Here is a 24,124-nt window from a genome sequence, read left to right as displayed (position 1 = left end):
CAACTCAAAAAGATACATGTACTTAAAGCAGTGTAAAATTGCATCTTGCAGTTCCCAAGCACACAGTGTCACTATCACATTATTCTGCTTCACTGAGAGACCGTTCTATTCCCAGAAGCCGGGACGTGCTCGTAGCCGCCACTTCTTCCTCCGCTCGCTTCCAGGAGCCGCTTCTGTCTGCCAGAACTCCTGGGGACCAGAAGCTTCTACATTATGGATCAAATAAGATTTGTAACGTTTCTTCTGCCGGATAACAGGGAGAAGCACGGGGACACATCCTATTTCAGTTCTGTTTTTTTCAGGTGAATTTAGTTGTTTTTTTTTTTTTTTTGCATATTACAAGTTTTTTTTTAGATTAAATGTCACGAGTGGCTGGGGGAAGATAAGACACAAGACAGTGGGCCCTAAATCTGACCCCACCCACTGTCACCTGCCTACTTGCCTCAGTCGACCCTAGGCGGTCGCGGACAACCACGAAGACAATCCCTATACTGGATACGTGCAGAACATAAAACGCAGACAGACAGACAAACAAAATGCGGAGAGTCAACTAGCCGAGTCAGGAACCAAACGAGCAACGCAGTACAAAATCAGAACCGAGCGGAGAGTCAGGGGACAGGCAAAAGGTCAGAATCCAGGCAAGACAAAATGGAGAAGGATAGGACAGAATACAAGGGACTGGGGAGCTGGGATCAGGACAACTAATAGCCAGCGATAACCTGCTGGCCACACTGAAACTTTATACTGGACCAGGAGCCCGGACCAAAGGCTGATTGGTCCGGCCTCCTGAGTCCAGCCTCACTGCAGCTGTTGCACTGCAGGCTGAGCGGCCGGGCGACCTGTCACTCAGCCTGAGTGCAAAACACATCAGCTGCGTGCCGGCCGGCCAGCCGACGGTCACGTGACCCCACGGCGTCCCCGGTTGCTAGGGACGCCGCCGGGTCTCCGTGACGTCACTCGGCTCCGGCGGGCGGAGCAGCGGCGCGCTCCCGAGCCGACAGCCGGAGCCGAGCTGGAAGGAGACGCCGCTGGAGCCGGACAAGGTAAGTTCCTTACATTACCCCCTCCCTTATGAGGGGCCTCAGGACCCTTAGTAACAGGACCTGGTTTAGACGGGTTGTGCAAATGATATTGCCGAATGAGACGAGGTGCATGCATATCCCTACTTGCTACCCAAGTGCGCTCCTCTGGGCCAAATCCTCTCCAATGAACCAGATACTGTAAAGAACTCTGAACTCGGCGAGAATCCAGAATCCTCTCTACCTCATATTCAAGTTCACCCTGAATAATCAAAGGAGCAGGAGGAGCAGACGGTAACACGGGATTAATATATTTTTTTAACAGAGACTTATGGAAGACATCGTGAATTTTTAGACTCTTAGGCAACAGTAACTTAAACGAAACTGAGTTGACAACCTTTACTATGGCATAAGGACCAATATATTTAGGAGAAAGTTTACCAGATGGTGTTTTCAATCTCAAGTTTTTAGTAGAGAGCCATACCTTGTCACCTACCCTGTACTCAGGGCCAGATATACGTCTTTTGTCTGATTGTTTTTTACAATTTTCTTGGGCTTTAACCAGGTTCTGAAGAGCCTGGGCCCAAACTGTGCACAGTTTTCTGTAGATTTTTTCGGCGGATGGATTAATGGACTCGGCCGCATGTACAGAAGAACAACGAGGATTAAACCCAAAATTACAAAAAAATGGTGACATTTTGAGAGACTGACTTTCACGATTATTCAGGGCAAACTCTGCCAAAGACAGGTATTCTCTCCATTTCTCCTGTGACCCTGCAACAAAACATCTCAAGAACTGTTCCAGTGACTGGTTAACCCTTTCCGTCTGACCATTGGACTGCGGATGGAAAGCTGAAGAAAAGGACAAGGATATGCCCAGGCGACCACAAAACTCCCTCCAGAATTTAGACACAAATTGTACTCCCCTGTCAGAAACAATATTCTCTGGTACACCATGTAAACGTAAGATATGATTAATAAAAAGAGAAGCCAAGGTACGAGCATTAGGAAGCTTGCTGAGAGGAATTAAATGGCACATCTTAGAGAACCTATCAACCACCACCCAAATCACAGTTTTACCCTTAGAGGGTGGTAAATCAGTTATGAAGTCCATTGAGATGTGGGTCCACGGTCTAGCAGGTACCGGTAGGGGTTGGAGAAGTCCCTCGGGTAATCTGCGAGGAACCTTGGACCTGGCGCAAATCTCACAAGCCTCCACAAACAGCTTAGTATCTCTGACCCAAGATGGCCACCAATAATGACGAGATAATAAATACTTAGTACCAGCAATACCTGGATGACCTGCCAAAACTGAACAATGTGTTTCTTCCAGGACCCTCAAACGAAGATTTGGGGGAACAAACAGTTTGTTCTCCGGGGTATTTCTAGGCGCCATAGATTGAGACTGGACGACTTGGGCAGCCAGATCGGGCTGCAGTATAGCCACCACCACCCCCGGAGATAAGATGGTTTCAGACTCCTTTATGGGGACTTCATTGACGTCGAAACTACGAGATAAAGCATCTGCCCTTACATTTTTGGAACCCGGTCTGAAGGTGATTTCAAAGTTAAACCGTGTGAAAAAGAGTGCCCATCTGGCCTGTCGTGGAGTAAGACGCTTAGCTTTATCTAAATAAACAAGGTTTTTGTGGTCGGTTAAAACCTTAACTTTGTGTTTAGCCCCCTCTAGAAAGTGCCTCCATTCATCGAACGCCCACTTAATGGCAAGGAGTTCCCTATTGCCTATATCATAGTTGCATTCTGCTTTGGAGAACTTTCTAGAGAAATAGGCAATGGGTCGGAGATTGGTGAGAGTTTCAGGACCCTGTGAAAGAACAGCCCCCACCCCTACCTCTGAGGCATCCACCTCGACAATAAAAGGTTGCTCAAAGTCAGGTTGAATCAACACCGGAGCTACAGAAAAACATCTTTTAAGTTTGTCAAATGCCAGAATGGCTTCAGGAGTCCAGTTATCCACATCAGCTCCCTTTCTGGTAAGATCTGTTAAGGGCTTAGCAATCACTGAAAACCCCTTAATAAATTTTCTGTAATAGTTAGCAAATCCCAAAAATCTCTGTAAAGCTTTAAGATTTTTTGGGCGCTCCCACTTGGTAATGGCCGTCACCTTAAGGGGATCCATCCCAAAAGAACTAGGGGTGATTTTATATCCCAAAAAAGAGACCTCCTGAACACCAAACTGGCACTTTGACAATTTAGCAAATAAATGGTTAAGTCTTAGGAGTTCCATAACCTTACGAACATGACCAACATGCGAAGACCAATCTGGAGAGAAAATCAGGATATCATCCAGGTATACCACTAAAAAACGTCCCAGGTAGTCGCGAAACACATCGTTAACAAAACGTTGAAAAACTGCAGGTGCATTACACAACCCGAAGGGCATGACAAGGTATTCGAAGTGTCCTTCGGGGGTATTGAAGGCAGTTTTCCATTCATCGCCCTCCTTTATACGAATCAAATTATAGGCCCCCCGGAGGTCAATTTTGGAGAACCACCGGGCCCCTACAATCTGATCAAACAAATTAGGAATCAGAGGGAGAGGATGTTGATTTTTAATCGTGATTTTATTTAATTCCCGATAGTCAATGCAAGGGCGTAAGCCACCATCCTTTTTGCCCACAAAGAAAAACCCAGCACCAAGGGGAGAACAGGAAGGACGGATGTGACCCTTATGTAAACTCTCTTTAACATAATCACGCATAGCCTCTCTCTCTGGTTTAGACAAGTTGAAAATGCGTCCTTTCGGGTACTTGGATTCAGGAACTAGATCAATAGCACAATCGTATGGACGATGAGGAGGTAGCTCGTCCACCGATTTTTCATCAAAGACATCAAGAAAATCAGATAGAAATTCAGGGAGCTCTCCTTCTAACGAAGAACATTCGGTTAAATTCAAAGAAATACAATGGGCGGCACAACCTGGTCCCCATTGGACAAGTTCTCTGTTTACCCAATCAAACACAGGGTTATGCTGGGTCAACCACGGTAAACCTAAAATAACATCAGAGGACAAATTGTCCATAACCAAAAAATCTAGACACTCAGAATGGATCGACCCCACTTTCACTTCGAGAGGAGGAGTAATATATTTTACCCTTCCTTGGGCCAATGGGGTAAAATCCGCCCCCGTGATACTCAGCGGGCATTTAAGCTGAAGCGGGCATACCCCCAGACCGGACCAAAACCCGGAATTAACAAAATTAGCGGATGCCCCTGAGTCAACATGGGCAAACCCCGAGATACATCTCTCGCCCAAGCATAGCGAGATGGGAACCATCAATTTATTCTTATCGAGTGGTACCTGTGCGCCTGAGTGACCCCCTCGATAGTCACTCAGGCGCTGGAGTTTTCCGACGATGTTCCAGGCCTGGAGGTACATTCCCGAACCCGGTGTCCAGCTTTGCCGCAGTATAAGCAAAGATTATGCTGCATCCGATGGGCTCGTCTAGTTCTTGCATCGGTGGCGCCAATTTGCATAGGTTCCTCCGGTGGTGGCAGCAGGGAGGAGGGGTTTTTAGGAAAAGACACAGGAGAGAAAGAGGTACTACAGGGTTCAGAGGTGCACTTCTCCCTTCGTCTGTCACGCATCCGGCGGTCTACCCTAATGGCTAACGTCATTGTCTCTTCTAACGTTTCAGGGGGAGGATAAGCTATTAACAGGTCCTTCAACTGGTCAGAGAGACCCACCCGGAACTGGTAGCGCAGAGCGGAGTCGTTCCAACCAGATGGGATACACCACTGGCGGAACTCTGCGCAATAATCTTCCACTGGTCTTTTCCCCTGTTTTAGGGACGTCAATTGTCGCTCGGCCACTGCAGTCCTGTCAGGGTCATCGTACAATAGTCCCAATGCCGAAAAGAAAAAGTCCACAGAAGTTAGTTCTATGGCGTTAGGAGGGAGAGAGAATGCCCACTCTTGTGGGGGACCCTGCAGGAGGGACATGATTATTCCCACTCTTTGGGCCTCATCTCCTGACGAACGGGGACGCAGTCGAAAAAACAACCGACACCCTTCTCTGAAGGTTCGAAAACTCTTTCTATCCCCCTTAAATTTTTCCGGGAGTTGTACAGGCGGTTCAGGGGGAGAGGGCGTGGTCATCGTAACCTGTCGAGGAGCAGCCTCCTGCTCCTGAACCCGTTCAGCGAGATTCTGAACCAACGTGTTCAGATTCTGCATCTGTTCCAGTAGTGCCTTCATAGGATCCATGATAACAAATCGTTGGCACACGTCACACAAAATTTTAGGGCTGGCTATTCTGTCACGAGTGGCTGGGGGAAGATAAGACACAAGACAGTGGGCCCTAAATCTGACCCCACCCACTGTCACCTGCCTACTTGCCTCAGTCGACCCTAGGCGGTCGCGGACAACCACGAAGACAATCCCTATACTGGATACGTGCAGAACATAAAACGCAGACAGACAGACAAACAAAATGCGGAGAGTCAACTAGCCGAGTCAGGAACCAAACGAGCAACGCAGTACAAAATCAGAACCGAGCGGAGAGTCAGGGGACAGGCAAAAGGTCAGAATCCAGGCAAGACAAAATGGAGAAGGATAGGACAGAATACAAGGGACTGGGGAGCTGGGATCAGGACAACTAATAGCCAGCGATAACCTGCTGGCCACACTGAAACTTTATACTGGACCAGGAGCCCGGACCAAAGGCTGATTGGTCCGGCCTCCTGAGTCCAGCCTCACTGCAGCTGTTGCACTGCAGGCTGAGCGGCCGGGCGACCTGTCACTCAGCCTGAGTGCAAAACACATCAGCTGCGTGCCGGCCGGCCAGCCGACGGTCACATGACCCCACGGCGTCCCCGGTTGCTAGGGACGCCGCCGGGTCTCCGTGACGTCACTCGGCTCCGGCGGGCGGAGCAGCGGCGCGCTCCCGAGCCGACAGCCGGAGCCGAGCTGGAAGGAGACGCCGCTGGAGCCGGACAAGGTAAGTTCCTTACATTAAAATACTATAATACTAGTGCAGCCCTGAGCCTCTATAGCGTTACCTATTGCTTATAACCATAGAGGGTCCGAGTGTGCAAGAAGAGCTCCATAGACCTAGAATGGGATGGGGGGGGGGGGATAAGTGCTCGGCCATGAGCTTCTCCTGGCTATAACTAGACACTGGTGGAGATCACTTATCTCAAAAATAACAACAAAAAAGTTATTCTCACCTGTGCGCTCCCCTGGTGTCTTCTTGTGGCTCTCCAGTCCTGTTGTAAAGGTCTGCGCAGCCAATCACAGGCTGACTGGAAAGGAACAGCACTGGGACCTGTGATTGGCTGAGCAGGCCTTTACCAGAGAGGCCAACAGGACGGGACCGGAAAGGAGAGACCCTGGGGGAGCACGGACATGTAAGTATAATGAGCGGCTCCTTACAGTCCAGCTAGGCACAAACCCAAACTTTACATTACAGTTTGGAGAACTGAACTTATGACAAGTTCATTCATCTCTACATAGAATTCAAAAATGTCTCATACATAATAAAAAAAGTAAAAAATAGTTGGAGCATTTCCTAATGGCCATCGCCAGCTACAATGTTTTACCCCCCCAAAAAAACCCTGGTAGAACACTACGCTAGTCTATGATTTTGGCACATGGAAAATTTCGGAGATGACAAAAAAGTGTCCAAACAAGAATACCCCCCAGTAAATCTCCCCCAATGTGTCTGCGTTTTCGCAGAACGCTCTTTTTCTTACACTTTTTACACAGTTTTATAGATTTTTTTCTTAAAAAAAAACAAACAAAAAAGCAAAATGAATCAAAATTCAAAAACCAAATATTTCTGCTAAACGTCAAAATCTTCCGTCTTCTTTGCTTGAAACCATCAAAAATGTAACAATGTTTAGTTCTTCAAAGAGTTTATATAAGATTTCTCTCTTCTAATTTTAGAAAGGTAAAAATGTAACATTCATTTGTATAAGACGCCGGTGGCAGAAGCATCGCCAGTTACCATGGATACCGGAAGCCGGACCCCGGTTAGGAGGGCCCCTGTAGTGAGCGGAGTGAGAGGTCCTGGCGTGGTAACCCTGACAGCATTAATACAATAAACAATAAAAATAGCGGCTGATGATATAAATCCATCGGCTCATTACGCTGCCGCCGCCACCGCTCCCGTCTCAGGTAAAGTAATTAACTTTTTAATTAAGTCGAGATAGAATTAAATGAAAAAAAGTGACGCGGCTCCAGAAAATGCACAAAACACCTTTGTTACATTCTGATGACTTAAATCCTAAAATTAGATCCGTAAAAATGAAGGATCCTCAAAGAGTTGTGGTGAGAGGAGGAAGAATAAACGTGACTGCTAAAAGAGAAGATGGACCTGGCGAAAAAAGCAAAACTACCGAGGAGATCTCCATTATCTTGGATTCAAAAATAAAGGGCAGATCCCAAAACCGTTTCCGAGCAGATATCCATAACGTGCAGGCGTTAGAAAACAATTAATTACGAAATAAAGGTGATTTTTAGCATTTTTGTTATTTATTTTATTACTCTATTCTGCCCCCTCCCCCTTTATTCCTGAAGAGACATTACGTACGTTGTGTGTACGGTTAGTAGCAGAGCTGCACTGTCTATATATGATAGCTGTGTACGGTCAGTAGCAGAGCTGCACTGTCTATCTATGATAGCTGTGTACGGTCAGTAGCAGAGCTGCACTGTCTATATATGATAGCTGTGTACGGTCAGTAGTTGAGCTGCACTGTCTATATACAGTAGTTGTGTACGGTCAGTAGCTGAGCTGCACTGTCTATATACAGTAGTTGTGTACGGTCAGTAGCTGAGCTGCACTGTCTATATACAGGATAGCTGTGTACAGTCAGTAGCTGAGCTGCATTGTCTATATACAGGATAGCTGTGTACAGTCAGTAGCTGAGCTGCACTGTCCATATACAGTAGAAGTGTACGGTCAGTAGCTGAGCTGCACTGTCCATATACAGTAGTTGTGTACGGTCAGTAGCTGAGCTGCACTGTCTATATACAGTAGTTGTGTACGGTCAGTAGCTGAGCTGCACTGTCTATATACAGTAGTTGTGTACGGTCAGTAGCTGAGCTGCACTGTCTATATACAGTAGTTGTGTACGGTCAGTAGCAGAGTGTCACTGTCCCTCGCTGCTCTCTCTCTCACTTTACTAGTTTTCATTTCCAAATCCAGAGACAACCGGAAAGGCAAAGGCTCTAGTTATGAGCTATGAGCCAGAAACAGCAGATGCCATAGTGTGGATGTGGTTCTGCTATTATTACCCCCTATAAGAGATACACATGAAGCTAAAGCCGATCCTGGGTGCTTAAGGTGCCTATCATCCAATCCGCACAGTCAACTTTACTCAAAAAACAAGTAAGCCATAGCTTCCAGTGTAATCCTCCACCACAATGATGTCCCCATACACCCAAGACACTGCTGCGGCCCGTCTCTGGCCTTAATGTTATATGCCATGAAACACCCAAGGCCAATGACTGGCTGCAGATACTGTATGATGTGGGTATACGGGCAGGTTATTACTGCAGATATGATGTGGTATACGGGCAGGTTATTACAGCAGACAGGATGTGGGTATACGGGCAGGTTATTACTGCAGACAGGATGTGGTATACAGGCAGGTTATTACTGCAGACAGGATGTGGTATACGGGCAGGTTATTACTGCAGATATGATGTGGGTATACGGGCAGGTTATTACTGCAGATATGATGTGGTATACGGGCAGGTTATTACTGCAGACAGGATGTGGTATACGGGCAGGTTATTACTGCAGATATGATGTGGTATACGGGCAGGTTATTACTGCAGATATGATGTGGGTATGCGGGCAGGTTATTACTGCAGATATGATGTGGGTATACGGGCAGGTTATTACTGCAGATATGATGTGGGTATACGGGCAGGTTATTACTGCAGACAGGATGTGGGTATACGGGCAGGTTATTACTGCAGATATGATGTGGTATACTGGCAGGTTATTACTGCAGATATGATGTGGGTATACGGGCAGGTTATTACTGCAGACAGGATGTGGGTATAGGGGCAGGTTATTACTGCAGACAGGATGTGGGTATACGGGCAGGTTATTACTGCAGACAGGATGTGGGTATACGGGCAGGTTATTACTGCAGATATGATGTGGTATACGGGCAGGTTATTACTGCAGATATGATGTGGGTATACGGGCAGGTTATTACTGCAGATATGATGTGGTATACAGGCAGGTTATTACTGCAGATATGATGTGGTATACGGGCAGGTTATTACAGCAGATATGATGTGGTATATGGGCAGGTTATTACTGCAGATATGATGTGGGTATACGGGCAGGTTATTACTGCAGACAGGATGTGGGTATACGGGCAGGTTATTACTGCAGATATGATGTGGTATACGGGCAGGTTATTACTGCAGATATGATGTGGTATACGGGCAGGTTATTACTGCAGATATGATGTGGTATACGGGCAGGTTATTACTGCAGATATGATGTGGTATATGGGCAGGTTATTACTGCAGATATGATGTGGTATATGGGCAGGTTATTACTGCAGATATGATGTGGGTATACGGGCAGGTTATTACTGCAGACAGGATGTGGTATACGGGCAGGTTATTACTGTAGACAGGATGTGGTATACGGGCAGGTTATTACTGCAGATATGATGTGGGTATACAGGCAGGTTATTACAGCAGATATGATGTGGTATATGGGCAGGTTATTACTGCAGATATGATGTGGTATACGGGCAGGTTATTACTGCAGATATGATGTGGGTATACGGGCAGGTTATTACTGCAGACAGGATGTGGTATACGGGCAGGTTATTACTGCAGACAGGATGTGGTATACGGGCAGGTTATTACTGCAGATATGATGTGGGTATACGGGCAGGTTATTACTGCAGATATGATGTGGTATACGGGCAGGTTATTACTGCAGACAGGATGTGGGTATACGGGCAGGTTATTACTGCAGACAGGATGTGGGTATACGGGCAGGTTATTACTGCAGATATGATGTGGGTATACAGGCAGGTTATTACAGCAGATATGATGTGGTATATGGGCAGGTTATTACTGCAGATATGATGTGGTATACGGGCAGGTTATTACTGCAGATATGATGTGGGTATACGGGCAGGTTATTACTGCAGACAGGATGTGGTATACGGGCAGGTTATTACTGCAGACAGGATGTGGTATACGGGCAGGTTATTACTGCAGATATGATGTGGGTATACGGGCAGGTTATTACTGCAGATATGATGTGGTATACGGGCAGGTTATTACTGCAGACAGGATGTGGGTATACGGGCAGGTTATTACTGCAGATATGATGTGGTATACGGGCAGGTTATTACTACAGATATGATGTGGGTATATGGGCAGGTTATTACTGCAGATATGATGTGGTATACGGGCAGGTTATTACTGCAGATATGATGTGGTATACGGGCAGGTTATTACTGCAGATATGATGTGGTATACGGACAGGTTATTACTGCAGATATGATGTGGTATACGGGCAGGTTATTACTGCAGATATGATGTGGTATACGGGCAGGTTATTACTGCAGATATGATGTGGTATACGGGCAGGTTATTACTGCAGATATGATGTGGTATACGGGCAGGTTATTACAGCAGACAGGATGTGGGTATACGGGCAGGTTATTACTGCAGATATGATGTGGTATACGGGCAGGTTATTACTGCAGATATGATGTGGGTATACGGGCAGGTTATTACTGCAGACAGGATGTGGGTATACGGGCAGGTTATTACTGCAGATATGATGTGGGTATACGGGCAGGTTATTACTGCAGATATGATGTGGGTATACGGGCAGGTTATTACTGCAGATATGATGTGGGTATACGGGCAGGTTATTACTGCAGATATGATGTGGTATACGGGCAGGTTATTACTGCAGATATGATGTGGTATACGGGCAGGTTATTACTGCAGACAGGATGTGGGTATACGGGCAGGTTATTACTGCAGACAGGATGTGGGTATACGGGCAGGTTATTACTGCAGATATGATGTGGGTATACGGGCAGGTTATTACTGCAGATATGATGTGGGTATTAGATAGTTTAGAAGTTTAGAAGATGGAAACTGGAATAGAAGTAAATTACAATTTCTGACACCAGTTGATTTGAATAGAAAATATTTTTGCTGGAGTTCCCCTTTAAGCCAGAATAAACTGATTGAGAAAACCACTCTGTCTCGCAGCCGTACAGTCGCTTCTATGTCGGCTCCAGGAGTGTTTTATGCCTTCATCTGCTCCCACGCCATTGATGTTAAGGCATTAATTAATAATCTACATTGACTCTTTTCACGACTTTCTTTGCAGCGGTGGAGACGGTAAGAAATCCCATCAGTCACTGGGATTCTCTTCTATATCTCTTCTCAGAAAGTAAAACATAATGAAGCCTTGTAGCAATGGTAAGTGATGCAGTGCTTAATCTGCGCTATAGCGGCACTCTGCCTGTTATTATTAGCTGCCGCGAGGAGCCCCATCTATCTCGGGCGCCGGCGCAGCTAAATCACATTCACTACATAATGAAAGACACGTTAAATAATAAAAAGCTACAAGGTCCCAGGTATTGATTTCCATAGGAAACAGTCGCACGATTCCCGGGATCCGTCTGAAGCGACATCACCAGATAAAGTATAATAGTATACAGAAATGGTGGAGCCGGGGACTTGTGGCCAAGTGGTTGGCGTGTGCCGCTCTGTGGGTTTATGACATAACCGGTCCCGGGCTGTGCTAATGGGCATGGTAACTATGAAATCCTGGCTCTGATCCCTCCATCCAGCGCCGGCAGCAGCGACTACCAGAGGGATTGCTGGGAGATTGTCACCTGTGCTCCCTCCATCCACCGCCGGCAGCAGCAGCGACTACCAGAGGGATTGCTGGGAGATTGTCACCTGTGCTCCCTCCATCCAGCGCCGGCAGCAGCAGCGACTACCAGAGGGATTGCTGGGAGATTGTCACCTGTGCTCCCTCCATCCAGCGCCGGCAGCAGCAGCGACTACCAGAGGGATTGCTGGGAGATTATCACCTGTGCTCCCTCCATCCACCACCTGCAGCAGCAGCGACTACCAGAGGGATTGCTGGGAGATTGTCACCTGTGCTCCCTCCATCCACCACCTGCAGCAGCAGCGACTACCAGAGGGATTGCTGGGAGATTGTCACCTGTGCTCCCTCCATCCACCGCCGGCAGCAGCGACTACCAGAGGGATTGCTGGGAGATTGTCACCTGTGCTCCCTCCATCCACCGCCGGCAGCAGCAGCGACTACCAGAGGGATTGCTGGGAGATTATCACCTGTGCTCCCTCCATCCACCACCTGCAGCAGCAGCGACTACCAGAGGGATTGCTGGGAGATTGTCACCTGTGCTCCCTCCATCCACCACCTGCAGCAGCGACTACCATAGGGATTGCTGGGAGATTGTCACCTGTGCTCCCTCCATCCACCGCCGGCAGCAGCAGCGACTACCAGAGGGATTGCTGGGAGATTATCACCTGTGCTCCCTCCATCCACCGCCGGCAGCAGCAGCGACTACCAGAGGGATTGCTGGGAGATTGTCACCTGTGCTCCCTCCATCCACCGCCGGCAGCAGCGACTACCATAGGGATTGCTGGGAGATTGTCACCTGTGCTCCCTCCATCCACCGCCGGCAGCAGCAGCGACTACCAGAGGGATTGCTGGGAGATTGTCACCTGTGCTCCCTCCATCCATCGCCTGCAGCAGCAGCGACTACCAGAGGGATTGCTGGGAGATTGTCACCTGTGCTCCCTCCATCCACCGCCGGCAGCAGCAGCGACTACCAGAGGGATTGCTGGGAGATTGTCACCTGTGCTCCCTCCATCCACCGCCTGCAGCAGTGACTACCAGAGGGATTGCTGGGAGATTGTCACCTGTGCTCCCTCCATCCACCACCTGCAGCAGCGACTACCAGAGGGATTGCTGGGAGATTGTCACCTGTGCTCCCTCCATCCAGCACCGGCAGCAGCAGTGACTACCAGAGGGATTGCTGGGAGATTGTCACCTGTGCTCCCTCCATCCAGCACCGGCAGCAGCAGTGACTACCAGAGGGATTGCTGGGAGATTGTTTGCATTTCCCCATTCTGCTCCATCCATGATGGATTCCTCTTACTTAGCCTGGGATTTAGCATGGAACAGAACAGAGAAGCCTTCATCATGTCTGACATTGTTAGTGGCTACTAATAATTATACAGCAGATTCTTCACTCTCTAACATGATGGATCTGAAGACATTAAGCTGATCTCCATAGGTGTAAATCTACAGGTGAGCTCTATAGGTACATGGACACAGGTGATCTCTATAGGTGTATGACTACATGTGACCTCCATAGGTGTATGGCTCCAGGTGACCTTCATAGATGCATGGACACAGGTGATCTCCATGGATACATGGACACAGGTGATCTCCATAGGTGTACATCTACAGGTGCGCTCTATAGGTGTATGACTACATTAGACCTCCATAGGTGTATGGCTCCAGGTGATCTCCACAGATACATGGACACAGGTGATCTCCATAGGTGTATGGCTCCAGGTGATCTCCACAGATGTATGGACACAGGTGACCTCCATAGATGCATGGACACAGGTGATCTCCATAGATGCATGGACACATGTGACCTCCATAGGTGTATGGCTCCAGGTGACCTCCATAGATGCATGGACACAGGTAACCTCCATAGATGAATGGACACAGGTGACCTCCATAGGTGTATGGCTCCAGGTGACCTCCATAGGTGCATGGACACAGGTGATCTCCATAGATACATGGACACAGGTGACCTCCATAGGTACATGGACACAGGTGATCTCCATAGATGCATGGACACAGGTGATCTCCATAGATGCATGGACACAGGTGATCTCCATAGATGCATGGACACAGGTGACCTCCATAGGTACATGGACACAGGTGATCTCCATAGATGCATGGACACAGGTGATCTCTATAGATGCATGGACACAGGTGATCTCCATAGATGCATGGACACAGGTGATCTCCATAGGTACATGGACACAGGTGACTTCCATAGATGCATGGACACAGGTGACCTCCATAGGTGTATGGCTCCAGGTCACCTCCATAAATGCATGGACACAGGTGATCTCCATAGATGTATGGACACAGGTGACCTCCATAGGTGTATGGACACAGGTGAGCTCAGGGTCCAGTATACAACCACATATATTGGGACTGTGGAAATTCTTAGTGTAACCCTCCATCCCCACTGATTATCATAGTCACTGATTATAGTCGCTTTAGCCGTTTGATACCAAAAGATAAGGAACAAGTGTCCCCCATATATTAGATGATTCCATATCAGAGCCAAGTACCAATAAATGGTCAGTAGGTGCCGTCACCAGAGCGGAGAATCATGGGGCTCAGCACAGAACTACAGATGTGTGGGTTTCTCGAGACAAACATGGCCGCTTTCTTTCAGAGACAGCACCGCTCTTGTCTCCAATTTGGCTGCAGGATTTCTAACTCTGTTCCATTAAAGTGAATGGAGCTTAATTGCAAACCGCACCTGACCTGGAGACAAGAGCAGTGCTGTCTCTGGAAGAAAGCGGGCCACGTTTTTCGAATGCTGGAGAACCTCTTTACAGGGCACCACTGATCAAACACCAGTGACCAATCCTAAAAAAGCCACAAGAGGGGTCAGTCAGATGGTCTCACTTGGTGTAAGTATTCCTGCCACCAGGGAAGGGTTAACACTGTTTTTACAGGTGTAACGGGCAGTGATTGGCTGAGCAGCTACAGGACAGTGTGAGATTGGGGGAGGGGACTACACACTTTTTTGTCATAAACCCCAGCCCTAGTATATTTACAGGAACCTGTCCCTTTAAATCTGTCTGATTAACCATTTGTGCCTGGCTGTATGAGAGACCCTATATTACCCCTGTACAGTCTCTGTGGCAGGCGTGTGCACTTCCATAATATCACATGCAACGCTGGACGCCACTATTGATTTTTTTTTTTTTTTTTTACTGGAATCAGCAAGAAAAAATGAAGAGTGTAAAAAGCCAATTACAGTGAATGAAAGTAATAAAAGGAGAATCCTGTGATATGGAGGAGATGGTGGAGGGACCCAGGGTCCGGCATGAGGGGCAGGGGTCTCTCTGCACATATAATAGAATACAATGTAATATAATATGAGGCATATGAGGATGAGCGGCGTGCAGCGTGTCTGCCATAAGTCTCGCCTGGGACGCTCTTACCCGGTTTGCTCGCCTTCGCCACCAGAGGTAAGAAGTCTTTGGACGTATAGAATCCTTGTTCTGGTTTAAGACCACGGAAAACATCTTCAACTTTAGGCTCCGGCAATCCTGAAGAGGAAAAGAGTAAGAAAAGGTTAGAATTAAAGGAGCACTCCGGACAAATCTAACATAGTGGGGGGACGGAGGGGAACTGAACAAGATGCGTCACAGTCATCATGGCGCCACGGCCTGGAGGATAAAACGGACATCTCAGTGTAACATTATATCAGCGCACGCCACAAATGTAGACACAATGTAGCCACACCTCTTTAGGTAAAGCTCCGCCCTACCCATTCTTGTGTCACTAATAACAAAAACAACAACAATAATAATAATAATATCAAATGTGATAAGTACACATATAGCAGTGTCCTATAACCTCACATATAGGGGGGAGGGGTTTAAAAAGTATCTGATCCCTTGCTGACCATCTACACAGAATAAGGGGCTGTAATATTTCTGGTCGGTAACGTCACCTGTGAAAGACAGAATCTATAGAACATTCCTGATGATCACATTGTAGGATTTGTGTTTCCTCCTTAGCTGTCCCGGCTGGGGGTCTCCTCCTTAGCTGTCCCGACTGTGTGTCTCCTCCTTAGTTGTCCCAGCTGTGGGTTTCCTCCTTAGCTGTCCCGGCTGGGGGTCTCCTCCTTAGTTGTCCCGGCTGGGGGTTTCCTCCTTAGCTGTCCCAGCTGGGGGTCTCCTCCTTAGTTGTCCCGGCTGTGTCTCCTCCTCCTTAGCTGTCCCAGCTGTGTGTCTCCTCCTTAGCTGTCCCAGCTGGGGGTCTCCTCCTTAGTTGTCCCGGCTGTGTCTCCTCCTCCTTAGTTGTCCCGGCTGTGTGTCTCCTCCTTAGTTGTCCCGGCTGTGGGTTTCCTCCTTAGTTGTCCCGGCTGTGTGTTTCCTCCTTAGTTGTCCCGGCTGTGTGTCTCCTCCTTAGTTGTCCCGGCTGTGTGTTTCCTCCTTAGTTGTCCCGGCTGTGTCTCCTCCTCCTTAGTTGTCCCGGCTGTGTGTCTCCTCCTTAGTTGTCCCGGTTGTGTGTCTCCTCCTTAGTTGTATTGTGTGTTTCCTCCTTAGTTGTCCCGGCTGTGTGTTTCCTCCTTAGTTGTTCCGGCTGTGGGTTTCTTCCTTAGTTGTCCTGGCTGGGGGTTTCCTCCTTAGTTGTCCCGGCTGTGTGTCCCCTCCTTAGTTGTCCCGGCTGTGTGTTTCTTCCTTAGTTGCTCCGGCTGAGGGTTTCCTCCTTAGTTGTCCCGGCTGTGGGTCTGCTTTGTTGTGCCGGCTGTGTGTTTCCTCCTTAGTTGTCCCGGCTGGGGGTTTCCTCCTTAGTTGTCCCAGCTGTGTGTCTCCTCCTTAGTTGTCCCGGCTGTGTGTTTCCTCCTTAGTTGTCCCAGCTGTGGGTTTCCTCCTTAGTTGTCCTGGCTGTGTGTCTCCTCCTTAGTTGTCCCGGCTGTGTGTCTCCTCCTTAGTTGTCCCGGCTGTGTGTTTCCTCCTTAGTTGTCCCGGCTGTGTGTCTCCTCCTTAGTTGTCCCGGCTGGGGGTTTCCTCCTTAGTTGTCCCAGCTGTGGGTGTTCTCCTTAGTTGTACCGGCTGTGTGTTTCCTCCTTAGTTGTACCGGCTGTGGGTGTTCTCCTTAGTTGTACCGGCTGTGGGTTTCCTCCTTAGTTGTCCCGGCTGTGTGTCTCCTCCTTAGTTGTCCTGGCTGTGTGTCTCCTCCTTAGTTGTCCCGGCTGTGTGTTTCCTCCTTAGATGTCCCAGCTGTGTGTTTCCTCCTTAGTTGTCCCGGCTGTGGGTTTTCTCCTTAGCTGTCCCGGCTGGGGGTTTTCTCCTTAGCTGTCCCGGCTGGGGGTTTTCTCCTTAGTTGTACCGGCTGGGGGTTTCCTCCTTAGTTGTCCCAGCTGTGAGTTTCCTCCTTAGTTGTCCCGGATGTGGGTCTACTCCTTAGTTGTCCTGGCTGTGTGTCTCCTCCTTAGTTGTCCTGTGGGTTTCCTCCTTAGTTGTCCCGGCTGTGTGTTTCCTCCTTAGTTGTCCCTGCTGTGGGGTTCCTCCTTAGTTGTCCCGGCTGTGTGTCTCCTCCTTAGTTGTCCCGGCTGGGGGTTTCCTCCTTAGTTGTCCCGGCTGTGGGTTTCCTCCTTAGTTGTCCCGGCTTTGGGTTTCCACCTTAGTTGTCCTGGCTGTGTGTTTTCTCCTTAGTTGTCCCGGCTGTGGGTCTCCTCCTTAGTTGTCCCGGCTGTGTGTTTCCTCCTTAGTTGTCCCGGCTGTGGGTTTCCTCCCTAGTTGTCCCGGCTGTGGGTTTCCTCCATAGTTGTCCCGGCTGTGGGTTTCCTCCTTAGTTGTCCCGGCTGTGGGTTTCCTCCTTAGTTGTCCCGGCTTTGTGTTTCCTCCTTAGTTTTCCCGGCTGTGGGTTTCCTCCTTAGTTGTCCCGGCTGTGGGTTTCCTCCTTAGTTGTCCCGGCTGTGTGTCTCCTCCTTAGTTGTCCCGGCTGTGTGTCCCCTCCTTAGTTGTCCCGACTGGGGGTTTCCACCTTAGTTGTCCCGGCTGTGGGTCTCCTCCTTAGTTGTCCCGGCTGTGGGTCTCCTCCTTAGTTGTCCCGGCTGTGGGTTTCCTCCCTAGTTGTCCCGGCTGTGTGTTTCCTCCTTAGTTGTCCGGCTGTGGGTCTCCTCCTTAGTTGTCCCAGCTGTGGGTCTCCTCCTTAGTTGTCCCGGCTGTGGGTCTCCTCCTTAGTTGTCCCGGCTGTGGGTCTCCTCCTTAGTTGTCCCGGCTGTGGGTCTCCTCCTTAGTTGTCCCGGCTGTGGGTTTCCTCCCTAGTTGTCCCGGCTGGGGGTTTCCTCCCTAGTTGTCCCGACTGGGGGTTTCCTCCTTAGTTGTCCCGGCTGTGGGTTTCCTCCTTAGTTGTCCCGGCTGGGGGTTTCCTCCTTAGTTGTCCCGGCTGTGGGTTTCCTCCTTAGTTGTCCCGGCTGTGGGTTTCCTCCTTAGTTGTCCCGACTGGGGGTTTCCTCCTTAGTTGTCCCGGCTGTGGGTTTCCTCCTTAGTTGTCCCGGCTGTGGGTTTCCTCCTTAGTTGTCCCGGCTGTGGGTTTCCTCCTTAGTTGTCCCGGCTGGGGGTTTCCTCCCTAGTTGTCCCGGCTGGGGGTTTCCTCCTTAGTTGTCCCGGCTGTGGGTTTCCTCCTTAGTTGTCCCGGCTGTGTGTTTCCTCCCTAGTTGTCCCGGCTGGGGGTTTCCTCCTTAGTTGTCCCGGCTGTGGGTTTCCTCCTTAGTTGTCCCGGCTGTGTTTCCTCCCTAGTTGTCCCGGCTGTGGGTTTCCTCCCTAGTTGTCCCGGCTGTGGGTCTCCTCCTTAGTTGTCCCGGTTGTGTGTTTCCTCCCTAGTTGTCCCGGCTTTGTTTTGGGTAACTGTCAGCTGGAAGCCCCCTTTGTCCTGCAGGATTATAATCCATGGCGCATGGCACATGGCACACTACATCCATGGTGTAGTGTGTTACTAACAGTAATCTATGAGACTTAGACTCTTTTTAGGTCAGTGCCCAGGTCCTCCCGTGCAGTTCTGGACTGATTTCTGACTTTTTTCAGAATTCTCCTTAGCCCACCAGGCGAGATGAAGACCCAGACCAGGGAAGATTGACAGTGCCCTTGTGTTTCTTCCATTTTCTATTAATTGCCCCAATATTCATATACTTTCCAGCAAGCTGCTGCCTATTGTCTTGTAGCCCATCCCAGCCTTGTGCAGGTCTACAGCGTTGTCCCTGATGTCCTTAGACAACTCTTTGGTTTGGCCATGGTGGAGAGGCTGGAGTGTGAGGACAGGTGATTATTATACAAGTAACGAGAGGTAACAGGTTCAGGTAATCCAGGTAATGAGGGCAGAGAGGGAGGAGCTTCTTATAGAGACACTGACAGCTCTGTGAGGCAGAATTCCTGCTGGTCGGTCAGTGACCAAATCCTTATATCATGGAATAAAACAGTGAATAATTATTTGTAAATCCTACAATGTGATTATCTGGAAGGTTCTATAGATTCTGTCTCTGACAGGTAAAGTTACAGACCAGATATATTACCCCCCTCTCTCCATTCTGTGTAGGTGGTCGGCAGCGGACCGCCTACGATGGTAATCTATTACATTTACACTACGCATTGTAGGTGATGTTGATGACTAAAGTACGACGGACGGACAGGAAGCTTGTAACCCTGTAAATGCTGGATATATACAGAGCGTGTGCGGCGGCGGGGCAGTGATCAACATTAGCGAGTGTTCCTATTTTCAGCGCAGACGTGGTCTCTGGACATGCACCTTGCACCTCGCAGGATCGATACGAATCCACATCGACTGCTGCACCAAAGAGGCGACTTTTTATTCAGGGAGCCGAATGTGGCATTAATATAGGACGTGCGGCTTTGTAAAGCTCTTCTACGCGGCACAGGGTTCTGCTGAACAGTATCGATCGCTCCCTCAGTGGTGGATAAATGAGAAAATCAGCAGCACACAAAGAGGAAGAAAATAACGTGAGAAAACTGGTTACAATCCTGAGCGTATTCATGATTCCCGGGAAAGAGAAGGTGTTATATATCACAGGGACACCAGGGCTCAGGCTGTGATCTAACTTACATCATAGCACTAGCCATACATATAGTAGTGTCCTATCTGACCACACATACACTAGTGTCCTATATAACCCCACATATAGTAGTGTCCTATCTGACCACACATACACTAGTGTCCTACATAACCCCACATATAGTAGTGTCCTATATAACCACACATACACTAGTGTCCTACATAACCCCACATATAGTAGTGTCCTATATAACCACACATACACTAGTGTCCTATATAACCACCCCTATAGTAGTGTCCTATATAACCACCTATATACTAGTGTCCTATGTAACTACACATATAGTAGTGTCCTATCTGACCACACATACACTAGTGTCCTATATAACCACACATACACTAGTGTCCTATATAACCCCACATATAGTAGTGTCCTATATAACCCCACATATAGAAGTGTCCTATATAACCACACATATAGTAGTGTCCTATATAACTACCTATATACTAGTGTCCTATGTAACTACACATATAGTAGTGTCCTATCTGACCACACATACACCAGTGTCCTATATAACCACTCATATAGTAGTGTCCTGTATAACCCCACATATAGTAGTGTCCTATATAACCACACATATAGTAGTGTCCTATATAACCCCACATATAGAAGTGTCCTATATAACCACACATATAGTAGTGTCCTATATAACTACCTATATACTAGTGTCCTATGTAACTACACATATAGTAGTGTCCTATCTGACCACACATACACTAGTGTCCTACATAACCACCCCTATAGTAGTGTCCTATATAACCACACATACACTAGTGTCCTATATAACCACACATATACTAGTGTACTATGTAACTACACATATAGTAGTGTCCTATCTGACCACACATACACTAGTGTCCTATATAACCACCCCTATAGTAGTGTCCTATATAACCACCTATATAGTAGTGTCCTATCTGACCACCCACATAGTAGTGTCCTATATAACCACCCCTAAAGTAGTGTCCTATATAACCACCTATATACTAGTGTCTAATGTAACTACACATACACTAGTGTCCTATATAACCACTCAAATAGTAGTGCCCTATATAACCCCACATATAGAAGTGTCCTATATAACCCCACATATAGAAGTGTCCTATATAACCCCACATATAGTAGTGTCATATATAACCCCACATATAGTAGTGTCCTATATAATCCCACATATAGTAGTGTCATATATAACCCCACATATAGTAGTGTCCTATATAACCACCCCTATAGTAGTGTCCTATATAACCACCCCTATAGTAGTGTCCTATATAACCACCCCTATAGTAGTGTCATATATAACCCCACATATAGTAGTGTCCTATATAACCACCCCTATAGTAGTGTCCTATATAACCACCCCTATAGTAGTGTCCTATATAACCACCCCTATAGTAGTGTCCTATATAACCCCACATATAGTAGTGTCCTATATAACCACACATATAGTAGTGTCCTATATAACCACACATATAGTAGTGTCCTATATAACCACACATATACTAGTGTCCTATATAACCACACATATACTAGTGACCTATATAACCACCCCTTTTTTCACTTTGCCGGTCATTTTACTCTTATGCACATTATGAGCTTTATATCTGATCATGTGGAGCATTACTAATATGTTTCATTCCCTGGTAAAGTAGGAGAGTATATTGTCCTCCTGCCTAGTTTTTCATATACCTTTGTGGTTTTTAATTGATTTTATTGCTGTTTTTGTGGTGTTTTCTTGTTTGTCCTAATAAACTTTGCAAAAAAAATTTGGGATTAAGTGGTGTGCGCTGTATTATAGTGTCCAGCTTTCTTTTTCTTATTTTTCACAATGACGCAATACAGAGACATAACACAATACAGGAGACGCAACCCGATCCGATCCAAGAGAAGTGACCCAATCCAAGAGAGGTGACCCGATACAGGACACGCGCGCGACTCGATACAAGAGACATAACCTGATAGAGGAAACACGACCCAATACAAGGGACCCGACCCCATTCAAGAGACACTACCCGATCCAACAGATGCTACCCAAAACAAGAGACGCGACTCGATACAAGAGACGAGACGCGACCAGATCCAAGAGATGTGACCCCATCCAAGAAAAGCAACCCGATACAAGAGACATTACCTGATACAGTAGAAGTGACCCAATCCAAAAGGCGCAACCCGATGCAAGAGACGCAACCCGATACAAGAGACATTACCTGATACAAGAGACGCAACCCGATAAAAGAGACATTACCTGATACAAGAGACGCAACCCGATACAAGAGACATTACCTGATACAGTAGAAGTGACCCAATCCAAAAGATGCGACCCAATACAAGAAACGAGACGCGACCCGATGCAAGAGATGTGACCCAATCCAAGAGAAGAAACCTGATAAAAGAGCCATTACCTGATACAGTAGAAATGACCCAATCCAAAAGACGCGACCCGATACAAGAGACGAGACACGACCCGATACAAGAGAAGCCACCTGATACAAGAGACGTTACCTGATACAGTAGAAGTGACTCAAACCAAGAGACACGACCCGATCCAAGAGATGCGACTCGATATAGGAGACAAGACGCCACCCGATCGAAGAGACGTGACCCAATACAAGAGCTGTTACCTGATAAAGTAGAAGTGACCCGATCCACGAGAATGGTTCCGATGCAAGAGACTAGATGCGACCCGATCTAGTAGACGTGACCTCATATAGGAGACGTGACCCCATATAGGATATATATTGTAAACAAACGGTCTTGATACATGCATATGTATATGTATGTATATATCATAAATGGAAATTACAAAAGGTAGAAAAATGTAATATACATGGGAGATTAAACAAGATACAAGAGACATGAGGTGATCCAGGAGACGCGACCTGATCCAGGAGACTCGACCCGATCCAAGAGACGTGACCCGATAAAGGAGATGCGACCTGATATAAGAGACGTGAGTTGCGACCTGATCCAAGAGATGCCACCCAATACAAGAGAAGCAACCCAATACAAGAGACGTTACCTGATACATTAGAAGTGACCCAATCCAAGAGACGCGACCTGATTCAAGAGATGTCGGTTCATCCATTATTGTAATATACAGAGGAGGTTAAACAAGATACGTGGCGTGACGCAATACCAGAGACATGACGTGATAGAGGATACACGATCTGATACAGAAGATGTGACCCGATACAGGAGACGCCAGTTGATCGAAGAGAAGTGACCCGATACAGGAGACGCGACGTGATAAAAGCGATGTGACCTGATAGAGGAGATGCCACCCGATCCAACAGATGCGACCCGATCCAACAGACGTTATCCGATACGAGAGACGCGACTCAATACGAGGCATTACTTGATAGACTGGAAGTGACCCAATCCAAGTGACACGACCCGATACAAGAGACGAGACGGGATCGGATCCAGGAAAAGTAACCCGATACAGATGAAGCCAGAACTGTTAGTGAAATCACTATATAATATCCTGGGGTGATCACACAGATGGGGCCGGTACTATTAGTGATATATATATATATATATCCTGGGGTGATCACACAGATGGGGCCGGTACTATTAGTGATATATATATATATATATATCCTGGGGTGATCACACAGATGGGGCCGGTACTATTAGTGATATATATATATATAATATCCTGGGGTGATCACACAGATGGGGCCGGTACTATTAGTGATATCACTATATAATATCCTGGGGTGATCACACAGATGGGGCCGGTACTATTAGTGATATATATATATAATATCCTGGGGTGATCACACAGATGGGGCCGGTACTATTAGTGATATCACTATATAATATCCTGGGGTGATCACACAGATGGGGCCGGTACTATTAGTGATATCACTATATAATATCCTGGGGTGATCACACAGATGGGGCCGGTACTATTAGTGATATATATACATAATATCCTGGGGTGATCACACAGATGGGCCGGTACTATTAGTGATATCACTATCTATATCATAAAAATCAAAGTCTGTCTGTCTGTCCTTCTGTCTGTCTGTCTGTCTGTCCTCTATAGACTTCCAAACGCCTGAACCGTTTGACCCCAAATTTGGCCCACAGATACATTAGGTGCCCGGGAAGGTTATTGCGAAGGTCCCGTCCCCGCCAGATGTAGAGGAGGGGAGGGGGAGGGGAAAGAGAGGCGCCCCATAGAGA

At 47.6% G+C, this 24,124-nt stretch overlaps 1 protein-coding gene across 6 annotated transcripts in view; it reads right to left on the bottom strand.

The window, feature by feature from the left end:
* DPYD (dihydropyrimidine dehydrogenase) overlaps window positions 1-24,124 on the bottom strand; it is an 850,395-nt gene that overhangs the window by 490,731 nt on the left and 335,540 nt on the right. For all 6 annotated transcript variants that reach the window (XR_011362703.1, XR_011362702.1, XM_069967717.1 and 3 more), the window contains one exon: window positions 15,294-15,401. Coding sequence is in view for 4 of the 6 variants with exons in the window: in XM_069967717.1 (XP_069823818.1) it covers window positions 15,294-15,401 (108 nt within the window). In the remaining 2 variants the exon portion in view is untranslated. The remainder of the gene's footprint in view (window positions 1-15,293; window positions 15,402-24,124) is intronic.

The sequence above is a fragment of the Dendropsophus ebraccatus genome, chromosome 4 (assembly GCF_027789765.1).
Source record: "Dendropsophus ebraccatus isolate aDenEbr1 chromosome 4, aDenEbr1.pat, whole genome shotgun sequence".
NCBI classification, from domain to species: domain Eukaryota; kingdom Metazoa; phylum Chordata; class Amphibia; order Anura; family Hylidae; genus Dendropsophus; species Dendropsophus ebraccatus.
The sequence above is the reverse complement of the archived record's forward strand: the minus strand, read 5'-3'. Positions and strand labels throughout refer to the sequence as shown.